The sequence below is a fragment of the Carcharhinus amblyrhynchos genome, chromosome 27, assembly GCF_965287045.1.
Source record: "Carcharhinus amblyrhynchos chromosome 27, sCarAmb.v2.hapA, whole genome shotgun sequence".
Taxonomy (NCBI): Eukaryota; Metazoa; Chordata; class Chondrichthyes; order Carcharhiniformes; family Carcharhinidae; genus Carcharhinus; species Carcharhinus amblyrhynchos.
The window spans coordinates 30,975,129-30,999,687 of record NC_137350.1 but is presented as its reverse complement, the minus strand read 5'-3'; the positions used below and the strand labels follow the sequence as shown (position 1 = coordinate 30,999,687).

Genomic DNA, 24,559 nt, shown 5'->3' with positions numbered 1-24,559 from the left:
GTATGAATGGGAGGAACACCCATCTCTAGCCCTGCTGATGTCCTTCACCTGAACCAGTCAGGGGTGCCACATCCAGGTGGAAGCCAGGCACTGATTGGGTGACTTCATGATGGAGGAAAACCTGTAAAGAACATGCTCACTACATTTATTACTTCAGTTGATTCACTGATCCACTGAGGGCTGGAGGATGCAGGTTCCAGGCAACACTGCCTTTCTACTGGTTCTAATCAAGGTGAGGGGAGGGCGACCTGTTGCAGTTTGACATGGGGCCAGGAGGAACAATAGCCTGAGCAGCAAGAAGAACTGAGGCCTCAAGGTGGTCAGGGTGCTGGCAAGCAGGGTCCAATGCAACAGGAAGCACTGGCCCAAGCACAGGTATATCACAGACGGTGCAGCTGTTTGCAGATGAGCAAAAGAAAATGCTGGAGGCACCTTTAATGTCCTGGACTTTGACTGGACAAATATCATAGAATCTTACAGTGCAGAAAGAGGCCCATTGGCCCATTGAGTCTGCACCAACTACAATCCCACCCCAGGCCCTCCCCCGTATTCCTACATATTTTACCCACTAATCTCTCTAACCTACGCATCTTAGGACACTACGGGGCAATTTTAGCATGGCCAATCAACCTAACCCGCACATCTTTGGACTGTGGGAGGAAACCGGAGGACCCGGAGGAAACCCACGAGGAAAGTGTGCAAACTCCACACAGACAGTGACCCGAGCCGGGAATCGAACCCAGATCCCTGGAGCTGTGAAGTAGCAGTGCTAACCATTGTGCTACCATGCCACCCACATCTGCCAAGCTTTTCCACAAAGAACTTGAAGGCAATCCCAAGCCAGTGTTTTTAAAAAGCCTTAAACTTCTTTGCCAGTGGCTCCTTCCAGGGCCCAACTGGGAACCTCTGAGGCATCTCCCAGTCGGCAACACACAAGTGCATCTGGTACCCTCTTCAGAACAGTGCACCAATTTTTTCCAATTCCACTGGGATCCCGAAGGACAGGCTACAAGAGTGTTGGGTTTTGCAGAAATCTGATATTTCCCACAAGTGCAAGAGGCTATTGCCAGCACGCACGTGGCGTTGAAAGCACCCTGGCAACAAAGCAGTCAAATTCATCAGCAGTACTCAGATAGCATTGCTCTGTCAAAGATGCTATCTTTTGGATGAAATTTTTAACCAGGCTATTTTTTTTTTTATCTCCATGGAGTTTTGCAGTTGCAAGGTAAAATTTACAACATAAGCAAAAAGTTTCAGAAGGCCATTATAGCACAACCAACTCAATGACCACACATGCAGATATCACAGAGAACAGTCAGGAGGGAGAAACGTAGTTTACATTTTGTCTTCCAAATCAGAGATGATGAATTCAGTTACAGCATCCAATTACTGTCTTGGTTAAAGCCAACCTTCAAGTCTGTTATGATTTAGCACTGGCTACTGTACTGTACAGCAAGAAGTCTCACAATACCAGGTTAAAGTCCAACAGGTTTATTTGATAGTAAACCCACAAGCTTTCAGGGTTTGCCCCTTTGTCAGGTAAGTCCACTCACCTGATGAAAGGGCAAACCCCAAAAGCTTGTCGGTGGACTCACCTGACGAAGGGGCAAACCCCAAAAGCTTGTGGGTTTACTATCAAATAAACCTGTTGGACTTTAACCTGGTATTGTGAGACTTCTTACTGCGTTTACCCCAGTCCAACGCTGGCATCTCCACATACTGTACTGTAAGCATAATTGCTGAAACTGTTAAAAAAATGTGGATTCGTCATTCTAAGAACAATGTTGCAATTAAATAAACATCTACTGAAACTATAAGACAATGTAAGATATTGTAGGAACACAATGTATGATACAGTGGGAACACAGTGATCAGCCATAACCTCAAGGACAGATGGAAGAAAAACACTTAGGGTAACAAATGACACGTTCCTTAATTGGCAATAACTGAAGCTACCACTCAAAGGTATAAAAAGGAGGACGACTTTAGAAATAACTAGAATCTACGGGAAGCATTTAAAGAGGAGGTCGTATTGCACATGTTGTTTTATATTTTTATATGTCGATGCTGCTTTGAAATCTGAGTCTCTCAGTTTTTGAATCTCAATTGAATTAGATAGAGTAATTGGTGTGAACTAAAATTACAGACTGGTCAAGTTTCCTAAACTATGAACACTGTTTTTTTTTGTGTGGCTAGCCACTGTGAACAATTGGTAATCTAATTACATAAACAATATCTGATTTGTGACATGGGACTGTTACCTAACAGCTGGAACTTCTGATTTGAAACAGGGCATCAATAAGCTAAGCTTTAATCGGGCTGTCGTGAATTGTTAGGTTGACTGGAGTTTTTTATTTAATCCTGGAGAATTTGCGCACGGTTTATGTCTAAGAAAGCCTGTTTAAATGCACGGCATTAATGAAGTTCATCTTCAGGTGAAACTCTTGGGAGATTCAAGGTTGTCTTCCTTTGTCTCATTCATTGTGGTCTATTTTTAAAGAAATTAGAACAGATAACAATGCAGCCAAGTTGATCAAAGCTTTGCACTGTAACTTTAAATGCCACAGAAGGCTGTGGAGGCCAGATCATTGAGATAGGTAGACAGAGATAGATAGGTTCTATGAGACAGAGATAGATAGGTTCTTGATTAATAAGGAGATCAGGCATTATGGGGAAAAGGTTATGGGGACGAAAAAAATATCAGCCATGATTGAATGGCAGAGCAGACTTGATGGGCTGTGTGACCTAACTGTGCTCCTATATCTTATGGTCTTAAAGTCTTGCAACTGTGACCAAGAAAGATCCAAGTCTAGAAAAGTCCTGAGAGATCTTCTGTCACCCAAGACACAAAGATATTTTCAAATTGATCTGTATTGATTGAACCCACGTTCATTTGCCTGCTCTCAGTAGAGTTACTAAAATAAGATGTTTTGAACACCTTTCAACTCCAAAAGGGGGATGAAGCAATTCACAAAAAATTGAGATGAATATGAAACAAACAAATGCAAGGCCTTGTGTACAGATGGGACATAAGTAGGAAACACTTGTTTTCATTTTAAATGTGATAAGCTAAAATTCTGTCTTTTCTAATAGGATAGGGTTTCACACAAAAATAGAAGTTACTGTTTCTGCATGTTTTAACACACTTTCATTTTCTAAGGATGCGAAGTGAGCTTGTGGTATTGTTGATCAAAGGCAGAAATGGTAAAAGTTGGGGAAGACTTTTCTGCTGTTATTGATAAAGTTCGAGAACCAGAAATTAAACAGACCAAACCCACTTCAGGCTGAAATTTATTTTGGCAAAATTCATACGCTTTAATCAGGCAAATTATGGAATAATTGTGTGATAATATTTCTGCAAGTTTTATTTTATGTTAAATTGTTGCAACAAGTTTTATAAACCCAAAGGACATTTTACACCACCATTAATTGAAAAGGGAGATGAAATAGAGGAGAAAGGAAGTTTTGGTGGTCAGTTTTAAAATCGAATGACATTATTTTAATGCACAACTTATTTAAATTTGCACACTTTTGAAGCTTTTACAGTGGCTGAATTTCCCAAGGTTTTCAAAGTTGCAGTCAAGAAATAACTCAGACCTGATTTTTATTCACCTGTTTGATTAGAATTAAGATTTGCTTGAATATTTACAGATCAATATTTTGCTAAATTGCAGTGCTGAATAAAATTAGGCTGTCATAAGAGATTTTGTTTAAGTGTTTGTACTTAATTTGGGTGAAGATTTACTAATTACACTCCCTGTGGTGGCAGAAGGGCATTTGAAAACTGTTAAATGCACATTATGCAGATTAACCCATTCAAGGGCTCTCCAGAAGAGCCACAATGGATTTTCTGTGCCTTTATTTCAGACTTTAATATTTTTCTGACCAAGTGGAGGAAAGAAAGTGAATATATGTCGAAGAAACATATATCACCTAGGAATAACACCAAAGGATATCCCATCAGCAATCAATGTACTATCCAGAAAAAGTCAGGTAAAAGCTTCATCTTGTGATGGTTGTGCCCATGCCTGTACTGAACAATGAGGAGCATGTACTTTATAACCAGGCCAATATCTTAAACACAGGATGTTAATCATCGGCATTACTTGCCGATCTGTCGATGAATTTGCCTGAAAGCATCGGAATGACTTGTGTTGGAGTTCTTACCAGTTCATCACGCCAGTCGATCAGCATGGCAAGCCAGCAAGACTGTGAGAGAGTCGAAAAACAGGATGCGCGTGCTGTTTCTTGCTGGTGGATGTCTTCACTGGCGACAATCATGTAAGATCCCCAGCAATGGGAACGTGTCGTGACGGCCTCGCTGGTCAGACTGTAGGCCATTGAAGCCCTCCTGGTGGTTGGGGGCAGGGGCAGAGTTTTGGGGCGGTGGTTGGCCAGGGATCCAGCGATTGTTGGGGTGGGGGGGGGGGCAATATCTGGGGGTGGGTGGACGTACTGACAGATCTCTCAATGTTCTGTGTACATCTGTAAACAGGATACTGAGAGATCAAGACTCATGTGCAATCACACACCTTGCAGTCAGCAGCCAGTTCCCTGGTGAGAATAGACTCCACCACTCCCCCCACTGGCGAGAATCATGCTTTGGGTGGGATTTTACCGGCACATCTGCCCAAGATTCGTACGATCCCGTCCGAGGCCAATGGAGAATGCCATTCTCTGAGGCTCGCCCGCCCCTGGAATCAGGGCAGGCATGCCAGTAAAATTTAGGTAATACCAACCTATAAAAAGGTTAATGTGGCTCAGAAGACTAACAGCAGCCTGAGGTTACTGCTGATAGAGCCAGCTAAATATGCTATCCCTTTCTAATGTTTTTGTTGCGTGTAGTCAATGATAATTGAATGCAATCTCCACTTTTGGTACGGGAACAATCAGATTGTCACAGGCAAGATATCTTGATGTCCATGATGCAAGTAAGTGCTGGAATATGCTGTGATCTAGAATGATTGTGGTTTGCATATTGCTTTTGTAAAGGCCACCCATTTGCAAAATTTGAGGGGAAGCAAACTTTGGTTAGAACATGTATCGAACACATGGTGCTATGTTTTAACAATGAAATATTATTTGATGTTCCACAATGCTTTTGATCTCATCTGATTCAGATTGTAAAATGGCCAAAGACTGTGGATCCTAACACTAGTTTACAAAAATAATCACATTGCCTCCAGAAGTTACTTGGATGTAGACACAGAAGATCGTAAAGAGGACAAACGTCTTCAAGAAAGCTCGAGGTCTCAAGGACCAACTCAAAGGTTTCCCAAACCCTATTACTGTACGTGCTGCAGAAATACTAGTGAACAGGAAGAGAATATTTCATTCGATTTGCAAATTGGTAAGAAAAAACCCAAAGAATATCATCATAAGAGGAATGCCAGGAGAAGTTAGAAGCAATTTTCTGCAGAGGATTTTAAAAATATGTAATACTTTAATACGAAAACTCTTCGGGTAGAGGCTATACGTCACTTAAAATTAAACTGGCTAAATCTTTGAAAAGGAAGATTTACAAGAATACAAATAAAAGGTAGGAAAATTGGATTAGGATAGATCAATTTGAAGAACTAAAACAGTAAAGTTTATTTATTAGTCACAAGTAGGCTTACATTCACACTGCAATGAAGTGAAAATTCTCTAGTCGCCACATTCTGGCGTCTGTTCGGGTATACTGAGGGAGAATTTAGCATGGCCAATGCACCTAACCAGCATGTATTTGGATTGTGGGAGGAAACTGGAGCACCAGAGGAAACCCACACAGGCACAGGGAGAATGTGCAAACTCCACACAAACAGTGACCCAAGTCAGGAATCGAACCTGGGTCCTTGGCGCTGAGAGGTGGCAGTACTAACTACTGTGCCACCATGCTGCCCCAAACAAGGGTGTGTGAGCCAAAAAAATCTCCTTTATGCTGTAACATCAATGATTCTCTAATATCTCCTTCTGCATTGATAGAAATCATAGAATCCCTACAGTGCAGATGGAGGCCATTCAGTCCATCAAGTCTGCACTAACAACAACCCCAACCAGGGCCCTATCCCCATAACTCCATATATTTACCCAGCTAATCTCTCTAACCTACGCATCCCAGGACACTAAGGGGCAATTAAGCATGGCCAATCAATCTAATCAGCATATCTTTGGACTATGGGAGGAAACCGAAGCACCTGAAGGAAACCCACACAAACACAGGAGAATGTGTAAATCCACAAAGACAGTGACCAAAGCCAGGAATCGATCCCAGGTCCTTGGAGCTGTGAGGCAGCATTGCTAACTACTGTGCCACCATATTTAGTGATATTTTAAGATGGCTCTCAAGTAAAGGGACTGTGTCTTTGGATGTGTATGGTAAATGTGCCAAACTATAGACAAGGTAAGCAACAGTACAAAAAAAGTAATTGGAAATATTAAAAAATTATCATTTTCCTGGAGTCAGAAGTTGACATGGTTTTTTTTTGGGAAACTTGCACTCCATAGGCGTCTGAAAGGTATCTTCCAGAGGGAACCCACACAGACATGGAAAAAATGTGCAGACTTTGCACATAGAATGACCCACGCTGGGAATCAAACAGGTTCCTGGCGCTGCGAGGCCACTGTGTTAACCACTGTGCTACTCTTGCAGGATGATCAGGTGGCTTAAACTGCCACTTTGTAATTGGACAATAGCAGAAGGTAATGGAAACAACTTTCCCTGTTACTCATAACTTAAAACAGATCAAGATTTATTACATGGGGCTAATTAAGTGGAGTCTGAATCGTTGAATGGTTTCAAGGAGGAGATAGACATATTTCTAATTAAAAAAGGGGTTAGGCCACTGATGGGCAAAGTGTGGCTGAAAAATAGGAAGATGGCCAAGGATTGATTCTTGACAGACTCCAGGAGGTCCCTCGATAGTGACCAGGAATGGAAACATAAGCCAATTTTTCTCCCTTTCAAATGCAGGGGATCTGAGGCCAAATTAAGTGCTCTACATGCAACCCAGTGGAGTCCAACCCAAGTTAATAGTATCGATGATGAAAGATTTTGGGAGCGATCTTACTGCCTTTCACGCCTTGCTGCCACTGTAGAGAGGATGGCGAATTTGGCACTCAGGCAAACTGCGTTCACTGCAACGCGATCAGAAAATCCAGCCAGGGTGAACAGCTGTGAGATTCTGCCCAGGATCTTTATTAAACCATTGAAGGAACTCAAACTTGCCAAATCAACCGCAAACTATGACATTAAAAAATATCCTATTCTATTCTTAACACTGGCACTTTGACATAAATTACACTATAAAACAATTAAGAGCATAAATTTTCAGTTAATACTTAAATGCATGTGAATGTACAAGCTGAACAGTTTGATGCATCAAACTACCTTCAATTATTAAAAGCAGAAACCTGTTTCACGGACATAAAAATCTACCATGACTCTTACTCAAAAGCATTCTGGCAGAGCTGTCTGAGATCTGTGCCAGAGGAGAAACTCAGATAAATGAGAGTACAAGTCATGGGCAGTTACTCAGGAAATACAAATAACTTCCTAACATTCTTGTTACTTAAACCTCCTACAGGTCACAATTCTCCCCCACCTCAATCTCAAGTAACTACATCACTTGGCACTGTTCAAATCAAAAATTCAAAGCTTCATCAACAATGTATTTCATTCAGTGTTTAAATTAAGTTTCTGCTTCTCCACTTGAACCTCAGTGTTGTTGAGGTGTTTGCCAAAAACTATCACTGTTTGTAAATCCGCCAATGGCAGCTCAAACCTGATTCTGCCCCAAAGAAAATCGCTGAAAGGCTCCATTAGCCAAAGGAATGTCTCCTTTCGGCTCCACAAATGTGACAAGAGATTAAGTGGTTGAAAAGAATCTTAATTTCTACTCTTCTTTCATTCAATAAAACATGTTACTGCAGTTGTGGAAATCAGCAAACAGGCTCATTATGGCCAAATAAAAAGGGGCTTCTTTTCTATGTCTCTAGCTGAGGAAATTTATTTTAATCATTCACCTTGCATGTGACAGGGGCACGGTTACATTAATCCTTTTCTCAAAGGGAGGGGAGCAAAAAGCATGTTGAGTGTGCTGAAAGACCCGTGAACTTGCTCACTTCTTGAAAGACAAACATGCTTTCTGTCAAATGTTGCAACACAGGATAAAGAACTTAGATTATACTGCGCCTTACCACATTAATCCTAAAGCACTTCACATGCAATCAATAGCTCTTTGAGTTGTAGTTGCTGTTGCTATGTAGGTAAATATGGCAGTCATTTTGCACACAGAAACATTCCAAAAATGATCAGCTAGTCTATTTTTGGCTGAGGAAAGAACAACATCCTGTTTTGTCTTTGAATGGGGCCTCTAATCTCGAATGCCCACCTGAACAGTCAAAGTATAGTTTAACATCTCATCATAAGGATGACATCTCCAACACTGTTGCGCTTCCTTATTACTACACTGGAGCATGAGTGTATTTTATTTGCCCGATTCATAATTTACTTTGAACCCACAGCCTTCTACGTGTGTCAGTTGCAGATTTAACCAGGAAAAAAATATTCCGCTCTTGTACAATCAAGTGATCACCTGTTCTGAAAGAGATGAGCACTATTTTCACTGGAAATCTCTGATAATAATATTTGCAACATTTACAAGTAGCTGTCTCATAACTCTCATTATCACTTTGCATACACAAACTAAATGTACTTGAGTAGTATTTTTTCACAGTCCATTTCATAATGGTTCAATGTGAATACAATTTTGACCTAAACTACAATGGATTTCACTGTGGAAGAATGGTTGATGAACAGCAGGATTAAGAGCAGAAATATGGGTGAGAGTAAAAATAATCTTTTGCATTTAATAGCAAAATCCAAGTTTCCCACCCCTACCCCAAAGCTGGCATCCATTTTTCATCAGTTGTTTTCTTTACTGCGAATGTTGTCTGTCTGGAATGCAGTTCATTCTTGCGCCTGGATTATCAAACACGAGCAGTGTCATCATTTAACTCTTTAACTACAGTGAAAACAAGGCATACCACAAATAAAAGACCCCAAAGAAAGAAATGCAGTGATCATACATGTGTTTTAACAATTCTAATGAAAATCCCAAACTATAATTCAGTGTCAGGCAAGTGTTATGGGTCATATTACATATTTTGATAGACTTGGGGGAGTGAGGTGGGTACACTTAAGACTAAAATCTGTCCATTATTGGGGCTGCTGGTGGGTAGAGATGAGATTCCCTTTATAATGATGACTAATGAAGGTTGCAAATATAATGGAAAAAAAATTTTAAATTTGGGTTAGGTTTATCTTTTTGGAATATCAGAACAAAGTTAATGTTATTGGAAGTGTAAGGTGTAGTAATTATGGTCTTTAAAGGCATTGCATCAAGTAAGACTATAGCTAATGGCAAACACTCCTCTCCCTGTCATTTGACCTATGTTACTAATTATAAAATCTCCTTCTGCATTGTAACAATTCTGTGATAGAGGTCAACTCTCCTTGTTCCCATGATAACAGGGACCCACTTTTACAAGGGGCTCAAATACTCCCCCTGATTCACTAGCACCATTCTGACTGGTGCCCTGATAGAAACTGATAGTGGCTGAAAAAAGAACAGTGAAGAACAGCAACCGGGGAGATATTACCACTCTCCTGACTCTGGCATAGCAAAGCGAAAATACCTCAGGTCTTATCTCGTACCTTGCATCCTTCGCAAGCGCTGACTCCATAGTGGTAACCTGATGACTTGTCTTGGCAGACGAAACAGGGCTTGTATACGCGAGGAGGAGGGGGTGGGGAAGGTGGACTGGGCACAATCTCCTCTGAGCTAGTACTCTGTGTTTCAATGGCTGAAATACAAAAAGAAAGAAGAGTCAGAATTTAAATGTAAAAGAAGGCATTCAATAACATTTAACTTTGTCACTGCACTCAATTCACACAAACTACAAAAATTATAGACAGGAGGAACGTGAAACAGTCAGAAGGCACATTGAGACAAGGCGTGTTTTTGGCAAAGTATTATAAAATACGCTGGCAACTGGAAGCTGACCATTAAACATTGAATTGTCATGCAGTAGATCACACTCTTTACAGAGAATTACATTCAAAGGGAGAGTGGGTCGGAGAATGCAGATTTCTGTTTCTCCAATCCTCATTTGACTTCCATCATGAAAACATTAACAAAATGTACGTAAACCCAACATGAACTGAAGTATGTGAGCCATAAAGTTATCATGATTTCCACTGACTAACTACATTGAATGCATTTTTTTTTCAATTTTATCCTGCCTGATACAACATAAAAAATGATTACACTTGCACTTGTTTTCAATATACTGGAACATTGTAAGTGTTGCCATTGGATTAGTTTAGGTGATATTTATGCTGTAGCACAATCCTCTGGTTTCTTCAATAGTTTTACATTTGGATTTTATTGTTCTATTAACTTTAAATGCTAACGATCAGTATTATCGTGATATCATTCTATCAATGTCCACCAGGAAAACTCCAGCACCTGTCAATCTACTCATTTATCTATGCCTTTGTTTCCTAACTACTTGCCCCTACTCCCGCCTCCATGGTTGATTTCCTTGTCTTTACCCCCTTAAGTCCAAGGGGCACAGATTTGAATGCACAACTGGTTGAGACATTCATTGTCAGATCTGGGCAGACCAAATCAAGCACCATCAGACCCTGATCTGCTTGGGCAAAACATGTTCACTATTTCAGGATCATTAAGGAGTGTAGAAATAAGTCCTGACATTTCTTCTCCACTATCAATAGTCTCCTTAATTTCTTCTACCCTCATTTCCACTAACAAGTGCAAGAAGCTCATCAACTTTTTTGTCACCGGTAATAAGGCCATCCCATTCAACTGCCACATCCCATTCTAACAAGCCAAACGACCCTGAAGGTTTTGTTTTGCCCTATGCCTTTCTCTAGTTTCTCTCCTATTTCCCATCTTGTCCACTGTGATGACTTCAGCCAGGCTAATGAGATTGGCTTGCTAGAGTACGAACTCCTAATTGATGATTAAATCAGGGAGCCTCATGCTCCCTATTTAAAGCAGGTGTGTCAGACTCCCAGCCTGCATTCAGCAGGGAGGAATTGGAGAGCTGGCTGTGTGCAGATGTATGGAGTAAATAAAGTAACTTGGTGACGGGACTTTCGCCTCCCTGGAGTTATTACACCCACCATACTCTATCTTGACCATAATATCCATTTCCTGCTCTGATGCAAGGGTGGAAATAATGGAGGGCTCAGGCCATCAACTCTTAATCCTCCTTACATAGGGTGTGCTGCAAGAGAATCAGAATGCATCACTGTTCAGAAATGAATAGTGTGATAAACTTGGGAATGACCAACTTACATTGGCCCCTTGTCCACTTAAAAACTTAAAAATTCACCTTCCACTTATCAAATCTCTCTGTGGCCTTGCTGCTACTCCTCCTTTCTGCAACTTCATGCATCGCCACAGCTTTTCAAGGTAATTTATCAGATGGGAATACTCTTTGTAAAGGAATGGTTTCTTATGGCTGGAGTGCAGGCTCAAAACGTTCAATAGTACAAACCAAAGTTTTGTAGTACCCAGTGTAACACAACTTTGGATGAGTCAGAATCAAGGACTTTGATTAATATCTCATGGCTGTCATTTTCTAGTTATCAGTCAACATAACCACTTCAAAATCCCTGCCTCAATTTCTTGATTACAGTCTTTACAGCTGTTGGCAAGCTACAGAGTCATGGCAAGATGTAGACATTCAAAATTACTGTGGGAGGGAAGGAAAAACTGTTATGACACATTTTCTTAAAATCTACTGACAACGGGGGATGAAACGTTAGGGGAAAAAAAACACACCGGCTGGCGTTCACCAAGCCGGATTGCAATCCGGTGCCTTTGAATCTGAGGATAAATCACTGACAAGAAAGACAGCTGCAACTGGATCATCCACCAAGAATTCCTGCTGTAGTGAGATTTGAAAATCTCAGCAACTGAGGAGAAACGCCAAGTGAGATAGCTCGGGAAATATTTTCTCTGCTTAACACTTGCAGTGAAATTGTGAAGCTATACACAAAGATTCAAATCACAAGCTAAAATAATTCCTCGCCTGACACAGACAATTGTCAAACCCCACTTTATGGTAGCACTCTCACCTCAAAGTTAGAAAGCCATTTTATCATGCCCATTCCAGCAACTTGTGCACCTAATCTACACTGCTACTCGGGACAGTATTGAGCTGAGGCTGGTGCAAGTGCTGCATTAACGGCAGTGTCTTTTTTTGAAGTTTATTTATTGGTCACAAGTAAGGCTTACATTAACACTGCAATGAAGTTACTGTGAAATTCCCCTAGTTGCCACAGCCAGGCGCCTTTTCAGATCAATGCACATAACCAGCACGTCTTTCAGAACGTGGGAGGAAACTGGAGCAACTGGAGAAAACCCCACATAGGCATGGGGAAAACGTGCAAACTCCACACAGACAGTGACCCAAGCCAGGAAGCCAGGTCCTAGGTGCTGTGAAGCAGCAGTGCTAACCACTGTGCCACGGTGCTGCCCATGTTGTCTTTCAGATGAGATACGGTTGGGATTTCCCCCTCCCTCCTCTTTGGGACCAGAAGATCCCAATTGAGAAGGGCCAGATAATCCCATCCACTTCACTTGAGACCCCAGTCTATCCTCAGACAAAATGTAAAAGATTCCATGACACTTTTAGAAGAAGCGCAGGGGGAATTTTACTGTTTTCCTGGCCAACTGCATTCAACAGTCGCTTTAACACAGACTATTTATCTCACCGCAGCTGGAGGGACTTCACTCTGTGCAAACTGGCTTGTGTGTTTCCCGCCGTTAAAAACACAAATCACACTTCAAAAGTGCTTTGTTGGCTGTTACGTGCTTTGGGACACCTGAAATCATGAAAGCTAAAATATAAAAACAAGTTCTCTCTTTCTTGATGTGAAGGAGGGTGCATCAATGCCTACAAGATATCGTAACCTTGAACACCACGGAGACACAATGTAGTCATCATCAACAAAGATGAAATTTCAGCAGTTTGTTAGTCACAGCCCACTTTTATCTGTCCTGATTGAATCTGGATGTCCCAATATTACACAGAACTGCTAAGAAAACCAGCCATCACCCGCGAAGAACTAATTTGCAAATTCGAAAGAAATTCACTCGCATGCCAAACGCCAATTTAAATTCCAATTAATTTCAATGCACTGTAGATTAAGAACATAAAATGGAGGAGCAGGGTTGGAGCGAAAGCTGGTCTTCAGCTTCAATGCTACTTCTCACATCCCTCTATTCTGAGAAACCAAAAGTTTGTTGATCTCAGTCTTAAATTTATTCAGCAATGGAATATCGATATCCCTCTTGGATAGAGAGATTCACAACCCTACGGGCGAAGAAGTTTCTCCTCTGTTTGGCTCTAAATAAACAACCTTTTATCCTGAAACTGTAATGTTGTCTTGTCCATTTCCCCAGCCTGAGGAGCAAACTGTATGTTGACCTGGTCAAGCTCCTTCAGAATCAATGAGATCACTTCCCAATATTTTTAAACTACAGGGAATATAGATCCAATTTACACCGTTGATCATCGTGGAATAAATCCCTCATCCCATGGCCCAGATTGAAACATATAGATCCAGTCTTGGCTTGAAACTACTCTTTCTTCAATAATTGGCTATTCTGAATGTTTTTCATAGAATCCCTACAGTACAGAAGGAGGCCATTTGGCCCATTGAGTCTGCACCAACCACAATCATACCCAGGCCCAGTCCCTCTAAGCCCTGCTGATCCCCTGACACTAAGTAGCAATTTAGCGTGGCCAATCAATCTAACCAGCACATCTTCTGGAATGCGGGAGGAAACCAGAGCATCCAGAGGAAACCCACGCAGACATGGGGAGAAGATGCAGACTCCGCACAGACAGTTACCCAAGCTGGGAATTGAACCCAGGACTCTAGTGCTGACAGGCAGCAGTGCTAAGCACTGAGTTGCCCAACCACTTCAACTGTACTTGCTCAGATGTATCTATTGTTATGTTGCCTCGAAGGCTTACCTACCTCTCTAAGTTTGTAACAGTGAGTTTCAGCACGCTCTTCACCCATTTGGGTGTGTAACAGACAGTACTCTTTTGTTTAATTTATTTCAATTGATTTATTCAAACTAAGGGACAAAGCAAGAAGGGTAGCTCCCAAAGAAGGGAACTGCCTAAAAGAAAAACAAAGTGGAAAGGAAATTTAAAAGCATTAAACCAAAACGTGTTTAAAGGGGTCAATAACACACCCACTCCCTGCAGTGCCGAGCAATCATGGAAGGCCTTGAAGGTGCCCTGGGACACCGCATGCTCCCTCTCCAGGGACACCCGGCTGCGAATGTGGCTGCGGTAGAGGGGCAGACAATCAGGTCAGACAACGCTCTCGGTTGCTCACTGCCTTGTATTCACCAAACATTTTCCAGCAGAGAAAATTGAAGGGGTGCTGCTCAAGTCTGAACTAACCTGGATCAAATAACTCAGCACTGCTCAGCTATCAAACCTGGTATGTGTGTGGCTTGGTCTTCTCCATACTAAACCTTTTACAAAGTTAGAAAATCCTGAGAACTGCAATTTCAGAGAATAAACAGCACAGAAACAGGCCATTTAATCCAACTATTTCACATCTGTATTTACCCTCCACTTGAACCAAGACTATCACTTCATAAACAGCTGTGAATAGATGAAACGAAAACACAAAAATAAATTATAGGTTTGGGACGGTATGGTGGCATAGTGGTTAGCACCGTTGCCTCACAACGCCAGGAACCAGGTTCAATTCCAGCTTTGGGTGACAGTGCAGAGTTTACATGTTCTCCCAGTGTCTGTGTGGGTTTCCTCCGGGTGCTCTGGTTTCCTCTCACGTCCCAAAGATTGTGAGTTAGGTTGATTAGTTATGCTAAATTGACTATTAGTGTCAGGGGGATTAGCAGGGTAGGTACATGGGGTTACAGGGATAGGGCCTGGGTGGGAATGTTGTGCGTGCAGGCTTGATGGGCCGAATGACCTCCTTCTGCACTGTAGGAATTCTATGATTCTAAAAAATATTAAATGAATATTGGACAAATCCTTGCTCGGGTTAGCTGAAGTAGGTCACCCGTGTTTTTATATTTTTAGCTGTGTTCTTTTTTTAAGCTGGCAAAAATATCAGAAAGGAAGTGATCTACAGAGCAAAACAGCCCTGTAGGACATACAAGTTTCTGCAGGCAGCAGCTTCAGAAATTCTCAGACTATAGACAAAGAACAAATAAACAGAAACAGAAAATGCTTCACCAACTGAAGGTTGATCACTATCCGCTTTGACTTTCAAGTTCTTTCACATCTTTTTTTTTGCAAAATGATTATTGGGAAAATAAATCTCAACAGCAGAGTGTGTTATAATTCTTGCTGCTTATCATGTACTGAGTCTCAGCTCCATGGAAGTGTGACTTCACTGCATTTGACTAATGGAGCTTATCCCTCACATGTCAGGATACTGAAGGTGGCTCAGGCATTTGAAAACCCTGAACATGGGACTCTTGATGGCTCAATGAATTTATTCATCAAAGTAGCTAAGCCATCTGAAATGCCCGAGCTTTGAACCCTGATCCGCTATCCATTGACACCATTCGGAAGTGTACATCAGGCAAGGAAAGATCAGACTTACCACTCCTCCTCCACCGAAGTAAAATAACCCAGTCAGATCTTAGTTTTAAGGCTGGGGTAGGTAAGATTCTTGGCTAACAAGGGAGTCAAAGGGGGAAGTGGGAACATGGCGTTGGGGGTCACAATCGGATCAGCCTCGATTTTATTGAATAGTGGAGCAGGCTCAAGGGGCTGAATGGCCTAGTTTTGCTCCTAATTCGCATGCAAGTTCTTGTCAAGATGCATGAACATTGGTTTGTGCCATAGAATTGAAATTCAACAAGAAGTCAATGCCTTTGGGAAAGAACAGGATGAAAGATAAAGGAAAGGAGGAGGAAGCCATGAGTGAAAATTGGTAAAAGCATCTGTGTTTCCAATATACAATTTAAAAATTGTAAATGTATTGAGTTCTCGAATCAGAGACGACAGGGTCTTATAACGAAGAGTAGTTTAATCACTAGCTTCACAACTACTTCACACCTATGCTCTGCCCACTCGGCACGTGGTCCCTTTTGTAGCCATGCCATCATGCGGCCACTTGGAAAATAAATTTCAGACGTGTTATTTCACTCCGACAGGCTTTGCCATTCGTCCAGGAAATTAAGATATTTCACAAAAAAAAATTCAATTTTCAGATGGTGCTATAGGTTAATGACCATCTAGTTACAAATCTTCAGTTCACTTTGATCATCCTCACTGAAAACTACTGACCTACCTTTCCATCTTGCATTATCATAGAATCCCTACTGTGCAGGAGGCCATTTGGCCCATCTGGCCCATCAAGCCTGCACTGACCACAATCCCACCCAGGCCCTATCCATGTAACCCCACGTGTTTACCCTGCTAATCCTCCTGACACTAAGGGACAATTTAGCATGGCCAATCAACCTAACCTGTACATCTTTGGACTATGGGAGGAAACCGGAGCACGCAGAGGAAATCCACACAGACACAGGGAGAACGTACAAACTCCACACAGACAGTCACCCAAGGCCAGAATTGAACACAGGTCCCTGGCACTGTGAGGCAGAGATGCTAACTGCTTGGATTTTGATTTGACTTGATTTAATTAATTATTGTCTCATGTATTAGTATATAGCGAAATGTGTTGTTTCTTGCGCGCTATACAGACAAAGCATACCATTCACTGAGAAGGAAAGGAGAGAGTGCAGAATGTAGAGCTACATTCATAGCTAGGGTGCAGAGAAAGATCAACTTATGCAAGGTAGGTCCATCCAAAAGTCTGATGGCAGTAGGTAAAAAGCTGTTCTTGAATCGTTTGGTACGTGACCTCAAACATTTGTATCTTTTACCTGATGGAAGAAGGTGGAAGAGAGTATGTCCGGAGTGCATGGGGATGTTAATTATGCTGGCTGCTTTTCCAAGGTAGTAGAAAGTGTAGACAGTCAACGGATGGCATGGCCTGTGCCAAGATACACGCTTGCACCATGAAAACAACACTTGTATGGGATAATGCTGTGATACTGAGTTCTCCCCAGACAGTGCACCTCCCCAGATAATAATAATCTCTGGTTAGGTGTTAAATTGTCCTGCAATAAGCCATTGACTTCCAGTAGAATTATCATTCAGATATCTTTTGTGCCAAGCCTACAAGCTCGGGCTAGTTCAATGACATCACTGAACATTAACACACACATGATCAAGTGCAGTCAAATTTGCTGTTTACAGTGTAACTGAGGTCCAGCACTTCTAGGGCACACAGAAACGTGCAAAGACGTGTTCAAACAGCAGTCAGGGAGAGAATATTGCAATGATTTCATGTGCATCCAACTAGTACTTCTTCTAACCAACAAGCTTTTCATTTGTATTGCAGTGGGAATAACTACAGTGAGCAGTGTAAAGATACACTCAAAGTCATTGCTGTTCTTTAGTTTAATGCTACAGCTGCACTTTTTGCCAACATACTAAAATTTAGCTTTGTGCATCAATGGGAATGGGTTCTTTACAATTCGACTGTGTTTTATGTAAATGTGTCCAACAGGCCCAAGCTAACGAGGATGAGAATCAAATTAGCCAGTATTGTCACTAGTGATTGCTACCCAGTAGGTTGCACTGTAAGTGCCCATGCGGCTTAGCTGTGACACTTCACAGTCAAAAGGCTTCCCCACCATCAGTCCCTGGGCTCAATAATGAGTGAGGCACCTGGGGGCAGAAGAGGCAGCGATACAGTGGAGAAAATTGGAAAACAAATATAGGTTTTGAAAATACGGCCGTTATTAAAGCATTTCTTCAGAAAATTATTCTTGTAAAAAGCTACATCAGACGCACTCAACCATGCTGGAGAAAATGGGGAAAAAAATGTTGCATTTTATATTTTGCACTATTATGCTGCCATCCTATGTTGTATTGACAGCAAATTTGGAAAAGGTACCTATGACCTTGGAGCACGTGACATCAAGAAAGCCATCTATTAGTTTACTACTGGTTCAATGCTATTGCATTACTGTCAAATTTTCGAATATGCTCTTTGAGAAGTTATCCCAGGAGAAATGCCTGTTCACTTAGTGAAGATACAGGTCAGGCGTAAATAATCGGTCTAAATTTGTTAGTAGGATTTTGGCTCCAGCTGCTATGGTCTTCCCGTAGGGATTAAGAGCTACGTGACTTGTGCGCGATGTCTGGTAAATATCAGTGTGTAACAGATGAGGGAAGGGCGGTAATGAACTCAGGGCAGAGCCTGCAGAGTTCTTTTCCAAATGCTTATCAGTGTAGGATGTTGGAAAGCATGCATTAGTAAAAAAACGTACACAAGCCCAGAACCAGCAAAGAAAATCTACACTTACATGGCTCTGTGAATGAATTTTGGAGGAGCGTGCACATTGAGAAACTCAAAATATTTCTGACTGAAAACAAACAGTACTAAAGCTCAATGTTTCACCTTTCTCTCATTTCCAATTATTGCACTGTACATTTCTCCTCTACCAGCTGGGACATTGTTGGATATAACCTGCCAACAACCGATGATACTCTCCGAGTGATTATCAAAATGTGTGTTTGAGGACATAGTATCAATTCTTCCTTCCTTCAGTTTCTGCTTGATGTCTTATTTAGTGGGCAAGTCGGAAGATGCACAAGTTCACCCAAAGGCGGCATAACTGGCAGAATCCCTGCAGTGCAGAAAGAGGCTATTTGGCCTATCATGCCTGCACCAACAATCCCACCTTGGCCCTATCCCCATAACCCCACGTGTTTACCCTATGTAACCGCCCCCCCCCCCCCCCCCCCACCCCCAACGCTAAGAGGCTATTTAGCACGGCCAATCAACCTAACCCACATATTTTTGGAGTGTAGTAGGAAACCACAGCGCCCAAAGGAAACTCATGTAGGCATGGGGAGACTCCACACAGTCACCAGAGGCATGGAATTGAACCCAAGTCTCCTGGCGCTGTGAGGCAGCAGTGCTAACCACTGTGCCGTGCATAATTCCCCCCTCCGTTAGATTGTCCATTCATATAATCGTGGCAGGGGTCCCAAGTTGTGCACTAGGCAGGCTGAACATGCTAGAAGAGTTGCGAGTGTATATCTTAGGGGTGAGAATCTCATGCACAGGCACTGCCTGCAGAGTGCCAGGGACAGTGATAGAAGGGGTGTTCCTGGGGGAGCGGGGGGGCATGTTCCATTTTGTGTGTGTGTGTGTGTGTGTGTGCGCGCGTGCGGGTTGGCGGCAGGGATGGTTGGTCAGGGCAAGTTTCTATTTTTAGTTTCTTGTATCAGGGTGCCATTGCTGGCAGGATGGGCTCAATCAGAGCCCCGCCAGTGTGTCATAGTGGGACCCACCCTTTCACTTCTTTTTGGCTATAAGCAGAATGACATGGAGAAAGCTGCCTTTGGGCCTGATGGCCTCCTCACTGATTTTCCCACCTGCTGTGCCACTCTGTCTATTTTTGCGAAAATTCCACCCAATGTCTCAGTAAATGCACCACCCTATGTAGTACAGGATTAATCCCTGGCCTGCACTGATCTTAACTGGGGTTAAGTGCTCCAAACGGTCTTATCTGGGTTAGGAATGGAGAACGGAATCACCAGACTTCTCACTGGCGGTCACGTGGTGATCCCAGCACTGAAGTATGCGTGTTTCGGCATGAGTCAAGGGCAGGATATGGCTCAGAAGTGATGTGCTCACAGTTGAATAGCCTTAAGGGACTTACTTCCAAAATTCATACATGCAAAATGGTCACTTGGGCGAAGCAGTGGGCACTGCAAGCAGTTGTGGAACAGTGCCTTGGGGAGTTCAATCTCTGAGCAAAGGAGAAGATAAATGAGGAAAAATCAAGGAAATGTCGAGGAAAGTTTGTCAGAATACTGGTTATTTTCCCTAATCAAAGGCATCAAATGATATTGGCCAAATGTGAGCGTATGGAGCGAAGGCACAAATCAATCACAGCTTCACTGAACAGTAGAACAGGCTTGAAGGACAAAAATGCCAACCTCTATGTCACCATAAGTCTACAACCAATTAATATTCCAATAATGTATTGCCATCAGTTTAAAAACAACCTTTAGCTCATTATAGGAAAATATTTCAAGGAATTCTAATTCATGGTGTTCCTTAATATTTCTGGTTGTAAAGAGAATGTGGAACCAAATGGAAAAGGAAAAAGCACAACTTACTGCACTAAAGTGTTTGTAGGTTCTGGAGGCAAGTATAGAGGTCTGCAATGTGCATCCAAATATTGTAGGAAGTGAGTTTGAGTAATGGGGCAATAGGACGATAGACCTTATGATCAGGAAGTAATAAGTACTTAACAAAACTGTGGGTCATGACCCTCCAGTGGGGCCGCAGAACAAGCAATTCAGTCACAAGGTCTCTCTCCACCCTAGGGCAGCAATGGTGATCAGGGAGTGGAGGAGACTCAGATGGAACAGACATAAGAATGGCTCTGAGGCCCTTTGACTTGCATGCTTTTTTCCTGGCCTAACAAAATCAACTCTGAAGTGCAATTGCTGCCCTCCACAAAGTCTGCAAAGCAGTAGGTGATAAATAACACTGCTGCCATTATCCAACATCACCCCCATGTCCTCCCTCCCTATCCTCACATCTCTACGCTCCCCTTCGCTCACAAATCTTCCTCCCTGCTCTCACAACTCACCAGCTTCCCAGTCCCCAACCCTTGCTCCCAGTCTGGGGTCACGGCAATTTCCAAGGATGGGGGTCACAGATACAGTGGGAAAATGTTTGGGAAGCAGTGCTGCTCACTTTGTTCTGGTTTCTGTCTGAATGAAAATGGGTTTTATTTGTTAAGAGAAAAATTATTTTCCCATCTCTAAAGGGGCCTTTATGTCATTCCTTGATTAATTCATTAAAAATCCTGAGAGAGGTACTCTCAGGATAGTCCCTCTTCAATCGAGCTGGCTAAAAATGATAAAAATCATTGTCATGGAGTATCACAAGTGCAAATATCAGTGAAGTGCAAATTCAAGCTCAAATCTCTTAGTGAAGAAGCCACTGTGTTTCCAAGCCTGCAGAGTTTCAAAACAGTAACAAATGATGACTACTGGAACTGAGTGTGATTTGTAAAGGGTGTAATCCTACATCAAAGTCTGATGGATTATCTAGCTCTTTACAGAGATTACAATCGAAAATTTATGTCATGTACTTTAGGGCTATAATTTTTTAAAATCTGCATATACAGTTACAGCATATGCAAATTTCCATTGGTGAAAACAAAGATTTATTAAATAACATCCAGCCCAAGGATCCCCACACTGACTATAGGATCCTGACTGCTATGGGAACCAGTTAACTTAACACCGGCTGGCAACCAAAGCTGGCTCCTATCGTGTCTACACGGGTCAGTGTCACATCACAGTGTATTCATGGCAGCACTGTTTAACGTGTCATCTTTTGGAAAAGGGACATTAAATCGAGGCCTTGTCTGCCCTCTCAGGGATGAAAGATGCCACAACATTATTCTCAAGAGCAGAACGGGAATTCTCTCCCATTCCCTGATCAATTCTTACCCTAACATCTCAAAAGAAAAAAATTATCTTGCTACAATAATATTGTTCTTTGTGGGAACTCCGTGCAAGTTAGCTGCCATCTTATAAGAACATAAGAAATAGGAGCAGGAGTAGGCCATCTAGCCCTCCGAGCCTGCCCCGCCATTCAATAAGATCATGGCTGATCTGAAGTGGATCAGTTCCACTTTCCCACTTTCTCCCCATAACCCTTAATTCCTCTATCAAAAACCTATCTACCTGTGACTTAAATATATTTAGCAAGGTAGCCTCCACGACTTCAACAGGCAGAGAATTCCAGAGATTCACCACCCTTTGAGTGAAGAAGTTCCTCCTCAACTCTGATCTAAACCGCATCTCCCCCCCCCACCCTTATCTTGAGGCTGTGCCCTCTAGTCCTGCTATCCTTTCTAAGCGGGAAGAATCTGTCTACCTCTACCCTATACATCCCCTTCATTATCTTATACGTCTCTATAAGATCCCCCCTCATCCTTCTAAACTCCAACGAGTACAGACCTAGTCTATTTAGTCTCTCTTCATAGTCCAACCCCCTCATCTCTGGGGTTATAAACAGAAGTGATTATTCTTCATTGATTGTAAAGCACTTTTGGACATCCCAAGGTCATGATTGGTGCTACATAAATGCAAGGTCTTTCTCCTTAAAGTTTATTTAAAATGCATTTAGTCGTGTCACAAGTAGGCTTACACTAACACTGCGATGAAGTTACTATGAAAATCCCCTAGTCGCCACAGTCTGGCACCTGCTCAGGTACACTGAAGGACAGTTTAGCATGATCAATGCAGCTAACCAGCATGTCTTTCAGACTGTGGGAGGAAACCAGAGAATCCGGAGGAAACCCACGCAGACACAGGGAGAATGTGCAAAATCTGCACAGACAATGGATCAAGCCGAGAATTGAACCCGGGTCCTTAGTGCTATGAGGCAGCAGTGCTAACCACTGTGCCACAATGCTGCCCTTCTTCCATTTGACGATTAGAGCATGATATACATTATCCAACCAAGATGAAATTTGCCAGTCTTTTTGCTCTAGTCAGCAGGATTGATATACCTGTGCTCAAATCAGGGTTGCAAATATATGAGTTTGATTGTAACTAGCAACTTGGCATTAACTGGTAATGTCCGTGCTCAAACAGAAAAGTGGCTCTACAGATTACGGTACATAACTACACTGTGCTGGAAACTTGTTATGTAAGAGACCACTGGATCGGTGTAATGAGTATTAACAATGGGCTTGAGGGTCAGCAATTCTGTTGGGATTTTGGACTAGCAGCAAAAGAAACAGGGGGGAAATAAATTAATTCTTGAAAAAATAGTGTTCGTGCCTAAAAGCCCTCAACTTAAATAAAGTATCCCAAACGAAGTAATAAAATAGCTTGACTGAAGATGGGTTCCTATCCAACAATGTCTGATATAACTCAAGCTCCTAATAAAATGTTTTACTGACATGCTTTACAGGGCATTGTCACTGTGTACTGTAACAACAGACTGGATGGAGAGTATGAAAGCAGTCGGTGAAATATTGAACACACATTTGCCATGGCAGATTAAAGACCCAGCTGCCATGGGGGTTGAATTGTGTAAGCTGTTATAATGAAACAACAGCTGCATGTACAATTTCTTCAATGGAACAGTTTTTTTAATAAAAAGATCCACTTTGAAAGCTGGACTCTCTCGCGCAGTGCTCCCAGCAGTAACAACAAAGCAGTACAAAAGGAAGTGAATACCTGGAATTAGGCTTTTCTTGGATTTCGGGAATACCTATCAAAAGCATGGTAAATACAGCGTTGCTTTCCATTGGGCTTCCAATAACCTCAAACAAAACTGCTACACACTGATAAATGTAGAGAGGGAAGGGCAGCTCAAAAGGTCATGAGTCACCACCAATCTTCTCACATCATTCTTGGTGTCACAATGAAAGTTCACTGTTGCGCATCGTGATTCGGACTGAGGGCATGGTGTCTTTTTTTTTCAACATTGTCTAAATTATGAGTCCAGTAAATAATTCCTGAGAACTAGAGAACACTGCAAAAGGGAAATTGATAGGAAGATGGAAGCAAAATATTGCGGAGCTGGAATCTGAAAGAAAAACAGGAAAATGCTGGAAAATCTCAGCAGGTCTGACAGCATCTGCGGAGAGAGAGAGCCAACGTTTTGAGTCTGGATGACCCTTCGTCGAAACTCATGCATCTAGCTCTGAAGAAGGGCTATCTAGACCTGAGAGTGGATTATAAGGCACCTTGATGGCGCGTTTCAAATTTTGCAAGGATGAAACAAAGTAAAAAGAAACTCTTTTAGTGATTGAAGGATGTGGAGCAAGGAGGCACAAATACAAGATTAATAGTAAAGCTATTTTGGACAAACAGCCTCTCAATGTAGAGAAGCTGTGAAATATATCCCCAGAGATTCGAAGAGAGACCATAAGAACACCTAGGAACAGGTTGGTGATGTGGTATAAGGGTATTCAGCATAATAAGGATTAAATGTGGGATTAGAGAACCATGCCACCCACAGTGTGATACAGAGAGACATGACAGCAGACAGAGTTGGATGAAGACAGTCAAGGAGAAATCAGCGTGAAGCTAGCCCCTAGTTTGAGCTAAAACTTTGTACATATGTAAATAGTTACTTTACCAGTAAACAGGACTATTCACAAAATAAAAGCAAAATACTGTGGATGCTGGAAATCAGAATTAATAATAGAAAATGCTGTGAAAACTCAGGTCTGCCAGCATCTATGGACAGAGAAGCAAAGTTAATTTTTTTAATGGCATGTGACTTCTTCAGAGCTGGAGAGCTAGAAATATGATGGATTTTATACTGCTGAAGAGCAGCTGGGGCAGGTGGAGCAAAATAGAAGGTCAGGATTGGTAGGAGCTCCAAAGAGATTTGACAAAGATGTCA

The 24,559-nt window shown here is 42.1% G+C and overlaps 1 protein-coding gene across 9 annotated transcripts in view; it reads right to left on the bottom strand.

Annotated features, from left to right (window-relative positions):
- The window catches only part of raraa (retinoic acid receptor, alpha a), a 575,761-nt gene that overhangs the window by 70,767 nt on the left and 480,435 nt on the right, over positions 1 to 24,559 (bottom strand). For all 9 annotated transcript variants that reach the window (XM_080213768.1, XM_080213765.1, XM_080213771.1 and 6 more), the window contains one exon: positions 9,698 to 9,846. In XM_080213768.1, coding sequence (XP_080069894.1) covers positions 9,698 to 9,846 — 149 coding nt within the window. The remainder of the gene's footprint in view (positions 1 to 9,697; positions 9,847 to 24,559) is intronic.